General features: G+C 47.0%; 1 protein-coding gene across 1 annotated transcript; it reads right to left on the bottom strand.

Annotated features, from left to right (window-relative positions):
- Window positions 1-4283: 4283 nt before the first annotated feature.
- CUNH6orf141 (chromosome unknown C6orf141 homolog) lies at window positions 4284-10848 on the bottom strand. The gene is made up of 2 exons (XM_036317898.1): window positions 9793-10848; window positions 4284-5845 (listed from the first exon to the last, which is right to left on the bottom strand). Exon 1 carries the CDS (start codon window positions 10677-10679, stop codon window positions 10035-10037), a length of 645 nt encoding a protein of 214 aa, XP_036173791.1. The 5' UTR covers window positions 10680-10848; the 3' UTR covers window positions 4284-5845; window positions 9793-10034.
- Between the last annotated feature and the right edge of the window lie 889 nt (window positions 10849-11737).

The following is an 11737-nucleotide window of genomic DNA, read 5'->3' as shown; positions in this document are numbered from 1 at the left end:
CTGATTCCTTGTGTGCATGTGGGGAGGGAGAGAGAGAGAGAGAGAGAGAGAGAGAGAGAGAGAGAGAGAGAGAGAGAGAGAGAGATATTAGGGGACAACACTGAGAGTTCCTTAGTTTCCATATAGAAAAAATATTTTAAAAAGTGCTATTTTGAAGCTTACATCTATATTATTAAAATTCACACAGTAATCATAGGAATTTTTTAGAATTTAGATCAACAATGCCCCCCCCCCCCCCCCCCCAGGAGAGTAGTATTTTATCACTAAGCACCTGGCAATGATACAAAGCAGACTGACTTTTAGTCCGTCTTTATCATTGTTTCAAATCTCTAAAGATGGTGCACTGTGTTCTTTCATCTCTGGGCAAACTCTGCCCAGTGCCTAGTCCTTGGCATGCCACTGAAGAGGGGCCACAGAATCTTTTCTCTTCTACTCCAACATTTCGATTATAAGATTATTTTACTCATAAGTCTGCACATTTCCCCACCCAGTTGTGTTGGGACAAAAAGATAGCTTAGCCTGAACCTCATAATCCTAGGAATGTGGGTCAATATTGAGGTTGATTGGGAAGTCCACAGGAAAGCTTAGGGCTTCTAAGATATGGACAGCAGTAGTGAGGGACTCTTACAGAAGCGGGCTGTGTGCAGAAGCCCCCCATTAAAGCTCTCTTGGTTTGGTAAAACGTATCTGGCGCCACTTAAACCTTTCTATCCCTCTGCCAAGCTGAATTCAGGATATAATTTTGCCACTTGCCCACGGACCTAGTGGACTTTCAAAATAAATCTTCACAAGACTTTTTGGAAGTAGGACATGAGCCGAATGATGATCCAGTGGGCACACAAATTAGCTTGGCCACTCAGGGTTCTGTGCCTGGGCAGGTTGTGCAACAAGCCAGCTTGAAGGTGAAGTTTACGCACTCAGTAACCTCAGTGATCACTGAGGAAGACTCTTTGCTCAGGTGGACTCTGTTCAGATCTTACCGTACTCTCAGTGAGGTGACATCAATCCATTATACACCATCTTGGGTGCCACCAGTCAGGGCTGAACTATGCCGAAGCATAGTTCACCCCCATAAAAAACTACTTGCAATGCTGCATTCTGGACGTTTCTAAGAAATAAATGAAAATATGTGATAATCCCCACCCCCACCCCCACCCCCCCCACCCCCGCAAAATACTGTGACTGGGTCTTCTGGTTACCAACTCTGTTTTTTAAGATAGTCCTGTAATTAATGATTAAGTATATAGATGGACAATGCCCAGACCATATATAATATGTGGGGGGAAAACAAAGAAGAGTATTAGTTAAAAACACTAGGTTGGGTTTGACATGATTTCTTGTGTTGTATGCCTTCTGATCTTTTTTTTAAAAAAAATTTATTATTACATAAAAGACCAGGCCCTGGCCAGGTAGTTCAGTTGGAGCATCCTCCCGATACACCAGGTTTGCAGTTTGATCCCTGGTCAGGGTGCATATAGGACATAACCAAAGAATGCATACATGGGTGGAACAAAAATCGATGTTTCTCTCTCTCTAAAAAAACCAATCAATAAACAAAAAAATTAAAAGACTAGAGCCTGGTTAGAATGAAAAGTGAACTAAACAACAATAATCATAGCTAAGTTTGAATACTTCTTGTATGCCAGGCATTGTATTTTTAACTTACTCCTAGAAGAAAACCCTACGAGATTGATACTATTTGTCATGTTGTAGAACTCTGACCTACAACCTCTGGAGCAATTAGCCTAGGAAGCTAAACTGTAGCCTCTGCTGCAATCAGCCCAGAGAGATTAGGATGTGGTTAATGCCAGCTTCCCTATTTGACTGCCAGCTTCCCTATCTGACTGCCAGCTTCCCTATTTGATTGCACCCTTCCAACTCAGGACCCACCAGAAAGCCCCAAACCAACCATATAAGAAGCCACTCTACATAGTTGACCTCCAGCTTTCCCATACTATCAGAGCATACATGAAGCCTTCCTCTTTTCACTATTGTCCAAGAAAAATTGCACCAAAGTTAAACAGGTAAGACTTTATTCAAGACTACGCAATAGGAGAGAGTGAACTCAACCCCTTAGAAACAAAAGGTGGGAGGGTTTTGAGGCACTGGGGTGAGCTAGTGGAAGAGTACTGGAAAGCCATTAGAGGGGGGGTGGTCAGTGTCCGTAAGCCATCTGTTTGCTAACTAATGCTTAAGAAGGTTGGGCCCCTACCCTCTTGCAGACACTGTGTGGTTAGGGGTATGGTCTTTCTTGATTACCTTTCAAAGGGAGGGCTCCCAGGACCTTAAGAAAGACACTCCTAGGTTGTAGAAGCTCCCAGAGGTTGGGAGATTTACATCTCAAAGGACAGAGAAAGAATTTATACTTGCAGGTTTTCTCAAGTACATGCTCTCGAAAAAAGGGAGGTCAGGAGCCTACAGACAAAGAAACCTAAATTGAAGTCAAGCTGAGGATAATGTGGTCACGTTAGTCACGGTAAAGTTTTCCCACTGTCCTGCCTGCCTTTGCTCCCTGCCAAGCAGTGATGCTGGCCGACTCCCTATATCAGGCTCTGAATATTTTTGTGTCCTTAGTGCTGACGGCTGCAGTCTCCTAAAAGCACTCAGATTTCCATTTTACTCGGAGTTAGAATGTCAAGTTAATGCCTTGCTTTGAAGCAACCAAATCTTGTTTTGTTACCTATTGTCTGCCTGGTGCCTGAGAGCTGGTTATAATACCTTAGGTCTTTCCAAAGTACACTGAACTCTTTCTTTTCTTATCTGGAGAAGCTACAAAGCTTTTTGCTGAATGAAAGAGGAAAGTAGAGCTATAAGATGTCCAGATGTTCAGCAGTCACAGCCTTTGTTTTCTTATCTGAATCAGGTGATTACAATTCAGGTGCCACCTTCCCCCACCTCCTAGCAATTTACTGCAAGTGCTGACAAGTCCTGGCTGGCCTGCAGAACTCTTGCAGCTGTGCTCTCATTAATGACTTGTTGCCCTCCTTCCCTAAGGGTGTTTTTTTTGTGTGTGTGTATTGTTTCACATTCTTAGATAATGAAAGAACCACATTTCTGAAATACGGTCATGTGCTGCATAAAGATATTCCGTCAAGAGGGACCATATGTAAGTTGCTGGTCCTATAAGGTTATAATGGAGCAGAGAAACTCCTACCGGCTGGTGACTTGGTAACCATCCTGAAGTCATACTGCAAAGCATTACTCATGGGTTTGTGATGTTGCTCATGCAATCAAACCTCTTGCTCTGCCAAGTGCACAAAAGCACAGCACATACAATTATGTCCACTACATAATACTTGATAATGATAATAAATGACTATGTTACTTGTTTTTGTGTTTACTATACTTCTTCAATTTTTTTGTTAAGCCTCGCCCGGCCCGGGTATATTTTTCCCATTGATTTTTAGCAAGTAGAAGGGGGGGGGGGGTGAGAAACATCGATGTGAGAGAGACACATTGATTGGTTGCACCTGCCCCAACAGGGGCCAGGGATTGCATCTGCAACCGAAGTACATGCCCTCGACCCTTTAGTCCATGGGCTGACACTCTAAACCAGTGATGGCGAACCTTTTGAGCTCGGTGTGTCAGCATTTTGAAAAACCCTAACTTAAGTCTGGTGCCGTGTCACATATAGAAATTTTTTGGTATTTGCAACCACAGTAAAACAAAGACTTATATTTTTGATATTTATTTTATATATTTAAATGCCATTTAATAAAGAAAAATCAACCAAAAAAATGAGTTCGTGTCACTCTGACCGCGTGTATATGTCACTCTCAGCCTGACAACGGCTTGGTACTATATTTTTATTTTTTACGCATCTCTTTCTGCTCATGGAAAGCTCACTGATGCATAAACGGCTTTTATGATTTTTAGAGAGAGAGAGGGATGAAAGTCAAAATCAATAGAGTACCATACAGCTGCCTCCTCAACCCACACTGGGATATGCCCGAAACCAAGCCCCCCGACAATCGAACCCGGACCTTCAGTCACGGCGAGCTCTATCCATGAGCCAACCGGCTGAGCATGTCTCTTGATTGCATTATTTTCTCTTGTGCTTGACTTCATCTCATTTTATTTTTTAAATGTAGTGTGGCCTGAGTGCTGATAAAAGCTACAATAGTGTACAGTCTTGTCCTAGGCTCTCGCATTCACTCACCATTCACTCTGACTCACCCAGGGCAAATTCCAGTCCTGCAAGCTCCATTCATAGTGAGTGCCCTATACAGGTGGACACTCTTTCATATTTGATAGTGTGTATTTGTTGTACCTGTTCTATGTTTAGATACACAAATCCTTAGCATTGTGTTACAGCTGCCTACAGTACTCAGCACAGTAACCTGTTGCACAGGTGTGCGGCCGGGGAGCAACAGGCTGTACCGAGCGCCTCGGCGTGTAGTAGGCTGTGCCATGTAGGTTTGTGAGCACACTTGATGATGTTCACACAAAGATGAAAATGCCTACAATGGGAAAATGCATTTCTCAGACCGTATGTATCTGTCTGTAAGCCCCACATGTCTGTAGTTCTAACTCCCATAATCAATCAATGTTTTATTAGGAAAAATTCTAGAATAAGGCCTTTTTTAAAATAACAAAGCTTTTTAGAGCTTTCTATGCCAAGTCACAAATCAATGTCTACCAGACTTCGCTCTTTTGTAATCTCTAAATGTTTTCATAATTCTATATAGTATTATTTACACAGCACTGTTAACCAGGGGGAATGAATACAGGAAAAAATAAAAACTTTTTATAAGTGACAAAGTGGGATACAGAAATACATACATTGTCATGTCAATCTCTAATATTTAGAGATTACAAGAGTGAAGTCTGGTATATATTGATTTGTGACTTCTTAAACTTTAATGTGAATCACCTAGGGATTTGGTCAGCTGCATATTCTGATTTGGCAGCTCAGGGGTGGGGCCTGACATTCCACATTTCTAAACTTTTTTGAGAATGTCCAGGCTGCAGGCTCACAGACTATACCTTGAGAAGCATCAGCATACATTAGTTTGTGTAAAGATAATACTCAGCTTTGATATATATATAGTTTATGCTCAGAAAAGTGTACATATACATATATAAAAATAGAATGAAAGCAATAAAACCAGACTGGAAACATACCAAATATGAAAAGAGATGTAGGGTCATGGGTAAGTTTGTTTTCTTTTATCCTATTTTTCTTTTCCCTAGCAAAATACTTCCTCAAATTTGTCTGCAGTGGACATAACTTTTTATTTTAACAGAAAGCTTTCTCTCTCTCTCAATAGCAAGTCATGTATTGAATCTCAAAGTGATGGAGGTTGTGAACAAAGGTTCTAAGAGAGGTTGACACTTGCCCGATCCATGGTGGTTATGTGACTGTGATACTGTCTATGGCAGCCGTGGGCAAACTACGGTCCATGGGCCGGATCCGGCCCGTTTGAAATGAATAAAACTATTGAAAAAAAAAGACCGTACCCTTTTATGTAATGATGTTTACTTTGAATTTATATTAGTTCACACAAACACTCCATCCATGCTTTTGTTCCAGCCCTCCGGTCCAGTTTAAGAACCCATTGTGGCCCTCGAGTCAAAAAGTTTGCCCACCCCTGGTCTATGGTCTCTTGAGCAGCCAGGTGGCTTCGGGAAGTCCTTGCTGGGTTTCGTCCGCCTAAGACAACTTTAGATGATCACATTTTCCGGTGCGGTGGAGGTGAGACCAAAGAGGCAACATCCAGCCATTCTCAGAGACATCTTAGTACTGATGATGGCCACGTTTCTCTTGATTCACTCCCAGAGCTCTGTGAATGGCAAGACTCCACCGGCTCCTCACAGGACAAAGTTCTGCTGGGACCAGGAAAATCTGTGAAGCAAATTCAACAGCATTTCAACTTTCTACTTTTCATATCAGGGAGACATCTGTGTAAAGGAAATCTGTAAGTACATTGCAGGCATTTAACAGGAAGGTTGGTAAGCGCTTTAAAAAGAATTTTTACTTAAAGGAGTTAAAAATCACCTCAACATATTTGGATGAAAGTGTTGAGGGGAGGTTCACTCTTTGGGGTGCTCCATTAGACATGGTTGTTATTAGGTAGTTTTATTTTTTTTAATTTATTGTTATTGTTACTATGACAGGTGTCCCCATTTCTCCCCAGCTCATCCTTTGCCCACCTCCACCCAGCCCTCGCGCCCCCCTCCCTCTGGCCATCACCACACTGTTGTCTGTGTCTATGGTTTATGCATGTATGTTCTTTGGCTATTCCCTTCAGTCATTAGGTAGTTGTATCTACTTGAACCAAGTAAAGGAAACGGGATTCACATAAAAAACTCACCTCCCTGAAAGGGAGGCTTAGCCATTGCTTATAGCTACTATTTGGTTAATTACATATTGATTTGTTCTTTGCAGCTTATCAGGTTGGGTTCCTGTCAAGCTCATCGTATTGACAGCTCTTCCTACAAAATACTGTGCTCTACTTTAACATTTAGCAAGAACAGCATTTAGTAAGAACTGCCCAGACCTTGAGACCTTTATCCTAACAAATGGAGTTGAGCTGACTTGAATAGAAACATTTTAAAAGAAAGGAGATGCTGTAAAATGGAAACTAAATTGTGCCCATTCTGCTTTTCTCTTACAACAGAGCATCAGATTTTGAATCCCAGAGGGGAAACAAACTGACCTGACAGGTCCTAAAGAAAGAATGCAAAGCTCCCACCAGCCACCAGGAGCTAAGCAGTGTGTGAAGCCCCTTCAAAGACACAAGCATGGTGCACAGTAGGTCTCTGAACCTTAGGGTGAATCTTAATTACAAAGACGAGGTCATTTCTAAGGAATTTAAGGAATGTATTTACTGATACTTTAAGTGTTGGAAAAAGCTAGAAATAAGTTTTCTTTCAGCAATGGAGAAAAGAGTGAATAAAAATCACTGGTTTTGAGTTCAATGTGATTTCTTGGGCTGTATGCCTTCAGCTGATTTTATTAAGCAAAAGACTGAAGCCTGATTAGGATGAAAGTGAACTAAAAATAACAATAACACGAATGCCCGGCTGGTGTTGCTCAGCAGTAGAGTGTCGACCCAGGAACCAAGAGGTCACCAGTTCGATTCCTGGTCAGGGCACATGCCAGGGTTGCAGGCTCGATCCCCAGTGGGAGCCTGCAGGAGGCAGCTGACCAATGATGTTCCTCCCTCATCGATGTTTCTATCTCTCTATCCCTCTCCATTCCTCTATCTCTAAAAATCAATAAGAACATATTTTAAAAAAAGAATAACACTAATAATAATAATACTATATAATAAAAGGGTAATATGCAAATTGACCCTAACAGCAGAATGACTGGGAATCACTGGTCACTATGACACACACTGGCCACCAGGGGGCAGATGCTCAATGCAGGAGCTGCCCCTTGGTGGTCAGTGTCCTCCCACAGGGGGAGCTTTGCTCAGCCACAAGCAAGGCTGATGGCTGCCAGTACAGCGGTGGTGGCCGGAGCCTCTCCCGCCTCCTCAGCAGTGCTGAGGATGTCCAACTGCAGCTTAGGCCTGCTCCCCACTGGCAAGTGGACATTCCCTGAGGGCTCCCGGGCTGCCAGAGGGATGTCTGACTGCCAGTTTAGGCCCAATACCCCAGGGAGTGGGCCTAAGCCAGCAGGTGGACATCCCCTAAGGGGTCCCAGACTGCGAGAGGGCACAGGCCAGGCTGAGGGATCCCCCCACCCCCGAGTGCACAAATTTCTGTGCACCGGGCCTCTAGTAATAATAATAATAATGGCTAACTTGGAACATTCACTACATGCCAATCATTGTTCGAAGTATTTTTCATTTATCTTAATCCTGGGGGGGGAGCCCCTATGAAGTTGATAGAATCTATTATCCCTATTTAACAAATAAGGACACAGAGGCACACAGAGATCAAGCTGAACTCCACAGAGAAGGCAACCAAATGATGCTGTTTTTGATCAATGTTAAAAAGGCTTTTCTTGTTGACTAGTCAATGCTCTATCACGTGGGGCATACGATGACTCACAACCAAATTTACTAACTCAGATTTGAAATCCATCAGCCAAGAAGTTTAACCTCATAGTCAGGCAGGGTTGTTGAGGGTGGGGGGTGGGAGGGGAGGTAATTTACTTTATGGGATCTTTATTATCTTTTCTACCCACCAGGCACTTTTGAACACATATGAGCTCAGGTCCTGAATTCCTCTTTCAAGTGAGGGGCTCATGGGCCTGAGAACTGTTAGTGGTGACTGTCCAGCCAACAGGCCTTGCAGGGCTCAGGGACATCAAGGTGACTCTCGTACTTCTCCTGAACGTGAGTTGGAAAACCCAAGGTCACCTTTGACCCCCTAGAAGTAGGCCATTCCCAGCCTTTAGGCGAGAGACGATCCTATCCTTGCCTAACTTAGTGCAGCTGCTTTTCTCTGAAATTACTGAAATAGCAGCTATATATAAGGAAAACGCGTGCTGGTTTACATTTACATCCTATTCACCCATAAACGCTTCACCGTTTCAGTAGAAATCAACATGGATTTCCAGTCCCCTGTCTGAATTTTGCCCTGAATATCCTGACCACATGCCAGGGACTCTGCTACACATCGAAGAGTGAAAGCGCTTTATCATTTGAATTTTATGACCGGTCATACAAGGTCCGGCAAACAACGGTCCATAGGTCAAATCAGGCCATCACCGTTTCCTATGGTGAGTGTGCTAAGAATGTCTTTTCATTTTTAAATAAATGATAAGAATAATATTTCATGACATTGGGACATTATATGAAATTCAAATTTTTGTGTCCATAAATAGTTTGATTGGGACACAGCCACCTGTATTATTTGTAAGAAGAAGCATCACCAGCTGTGACCTACACAAGCCATATGACCTCTCGGCCACGGCTGGCCCATCTATAAAATACGGACATACTTGACCAATCTTGTCTGCCAGGAGGCAAGGAGTGGGTCAGAGGATATCTGAGGGCATTTCAAGCTCTAAACTGAAAACAAGGGGCAGACAGGGAGGAGCCGGTAAGGGAGGGGACACTGTTGAACACCTTATTCCTCAAAAGCCAAGTCCCCTTGTCTTGTTAATCATTTCGGTAACCAAATACCTCCCCTTCAGCCCTGCCAGTCAGCAGTCTATTTGGGGGAGTGGCGGGGGGGTGGCGGCAGGGGCTCCTCAGATTCTCAAACCATGCCACCCTACTAAAGGGATAATAAAGATGGAATTTAACAAAAAGAGGAATAAGTAAACTAAAAATGAATTCTTTCCATAGCACCAGAAGAAATATGTTGTCAACAGCATCAGGAGAGAAGTATTTTCAATACGGTCTTGACTACATATCTTATTAATAAAATAACCATGGACAAGAAAAATATAGTCATTTTACAGCAAACTATACATTTCCACCTTTAGATCAGAAGATGTATCTGGGTATTTCAAATATTAAGATAATTAAATGTTTCGGATGAAAAGCATTTTTACTGGAGTAAAGTAGACACTTTGGGGTAAAGTTCCTTTAAATGGCATTTCCCTGTAGGCGCCCAGTTTTCTGCTCTCTTCCCTTCCATTCCTAGCGCCTCTGTTTTCTCCCTAACACTGAACTGTGAACAACGAAAAAAGTGCACATCAGGAGAAAGTCAAAACTGTGTAGTTGCTGCTCTGTTTTACCTTTTCAGCTTTTGAAACGTTCTGCTTTGAAGTCTTCAAGAGAGAGCGGGTGAGCGGAAAACAGATGAGCGAGAGGTATTGCAAAATGAGAACGAACAACAGATTTCCTTATTTCAAAAGTCCCACATTGTTAATGTCAAAATACCCACCCCTTCGGAACGGCGTGGGTCGCCAAGGCCCTCACCGTGTTTCAGCCACGGGAGAGGCAGTGCGTTGCTTACGGTTCTCCCGTCTGTGTCCGTGCGCTCAGCGGCCCCAGCCCCGCGCGCGCCTCTCCAAGTCCTCGCTGTTGGTTAATTGCGGGGTGAGGGTCCGGGCGGAGTGTTTTCTGTCCCTGAGAATTTTCGCTCACCCCGCAGCCCAGAACATCGCCCCGGCCCCTCCTCCGGGTTTATCTCCTCGGGGACTCGGGGCCTCGTGGCCGAGAAAAGACCGTCTCTCCGCAGCGTGGACTCGGGGCGCCTCTCTCCGTGCCCAGGGGTCCCTGCGCCCCGCCACCCGCTTCGCCGTGGGTGCGGAACGTGACCACGGTCACGGCGCGCTCCTCCGTGCGGGTGGCCAGGCGGCCCCGCGTCCACTCGGTCAGCTGCAGCTCCCGCGTCGCCCGGTAGTCCTCCACCCGCACCAGCACGCGCTTGGGCGGCGCGGCGCGGTCCGGCGGCCGGGCGGCGGGGGGAGCGTCCGCGCCGCGGCCCGGCGCCCGCTTTTCCCGAGGTAAGTGCGGAGACGGGCACCCCCTGGCCGCCCCGCCCGCCCCCTCCTCCCGCGCCGGGTCCCCGCGGGGCCGCAGCCCTCGCTCCGGGTGAAGCAGAAAGAGCACTTTCTCTCGGACCCAGGACTCCGAGTCCAGATCCTCCGCGGCCCCGCAGGCCTCGGGGGTGCCGCCCGCGCTCCCGCTCGCCCCCGCCGCCGCGGCGGGACTCGGGGGGCCCGCGGCCAGGGGGGGCCCGGCTCGCCCCAGGCGGAGGGGGGCGTGCGCGAGGGGCGTCGCTCGGCGGAGACGCGGGGCCCCCATCCCGGCCGGAGGGTCATTCATTCGCTGGCTCCTTCCCGGGTTCGCGCAGCAGACGCCGTCCGAGCCCCGGAAAGCGCGGGACTGGCCGCCGGGTGTGGCCACGCCGCCCCCGCCCCGCCCCCGGGGCGTCCCGCCCGCGGAGCTGGGGGCGATCGTCTCCGGCCAACCTGGGGCAGGACCCGCCCCCTCCCTCCGCTCCCCTCCGCTCCCCTGCCTCCGCTCCCCTCCGCTCCCCTGCCTCCGCTCCCCTCCGCTCCCCGCTCGCCCTCCGCCCTCCGCCCTCCGCCCGCGGCGTTCAGCCTTTTAAAGACAAAAGCCTGACCTCCCGAGGTCGTAGCTCCGGTCTGTCCCCGCCTCCCTCGCATCTACCCGGCTCTCCGCGCCCCGCGCTCCCCCGGAGCCGCGGCGCCGGACACCCCTGCTCTGCGCACCTCGAGTTGCCCAACGAAATATCTCCCCAGGACGCTCCTCCTAGTGAAGGAACAAGGAAGTTCCTGAAAAAGTTATCTGACCTGATCAAATTCTTCCGAAAAGGGTTCCTGTCCGCCCCGAACCCACCCCGCCCCGCCCGCTGCCCAGGTGACCGAATGGCGATCCCAGGACCAGACTGGGGAAGGCGACGCCCGTGGGAAAGGGCCTTGGTTTGCTGCTCCCCCTCCGGAAAGCCTGGGGTCCCACCTGTCTCCCTTCTGGTGCTCATCAGCGTGCTTCCCAGGGAGGCCTTACTGCCTTTGACCAAATGGAAACAAAGCGCTAAACGAACGTCTTGAGGATTTAGTGTTGTGTTCATGTCGTTGTGTTTTAATTTTCCCCATCACCGCCCCCCGCCCCCCTTTAACTCCAGGGGTTGAAAATAGATGTATCTCCGTGTGCTCTTGGCATCTACTTCTTGCCAGCCCCCTGCCACACTAAGCTTTGCCGGAGGCTAACCGGAAAATGGGAGCTTAGTGTGTGATGTCCTGTCCGTTCTTAGTAACAGGTGCTTGTTTCGTTAGAAAATGCGCAGTTTTCCTCTCTGCTTTAGAAAAATGACTGCAGCGGTGGAAATGTTTGCCCATATATGAAGGACCAGGTAGTCT

The sequence above is a fragment of the Myotis myotis genome, unplaced genomic scaffold (assembly GCF_014108235.1).
Source record: "Myotis myotis isolate mMyoMyo1 unplaced genomic scaffold, mMyoMyo1.p scaffold_m19_p_7, whole genome shotgun sequence".
NCBI lineage: Eukaryota > Metazoa > Chordata > Mammalia > Chiroptera > Vespertilionidae > Myotis > Myotis myotis.
Note: the sequence above shows the minus strand (reverse complement) of the source record. Positions and strands in the feature narration are given on the sequence as shown.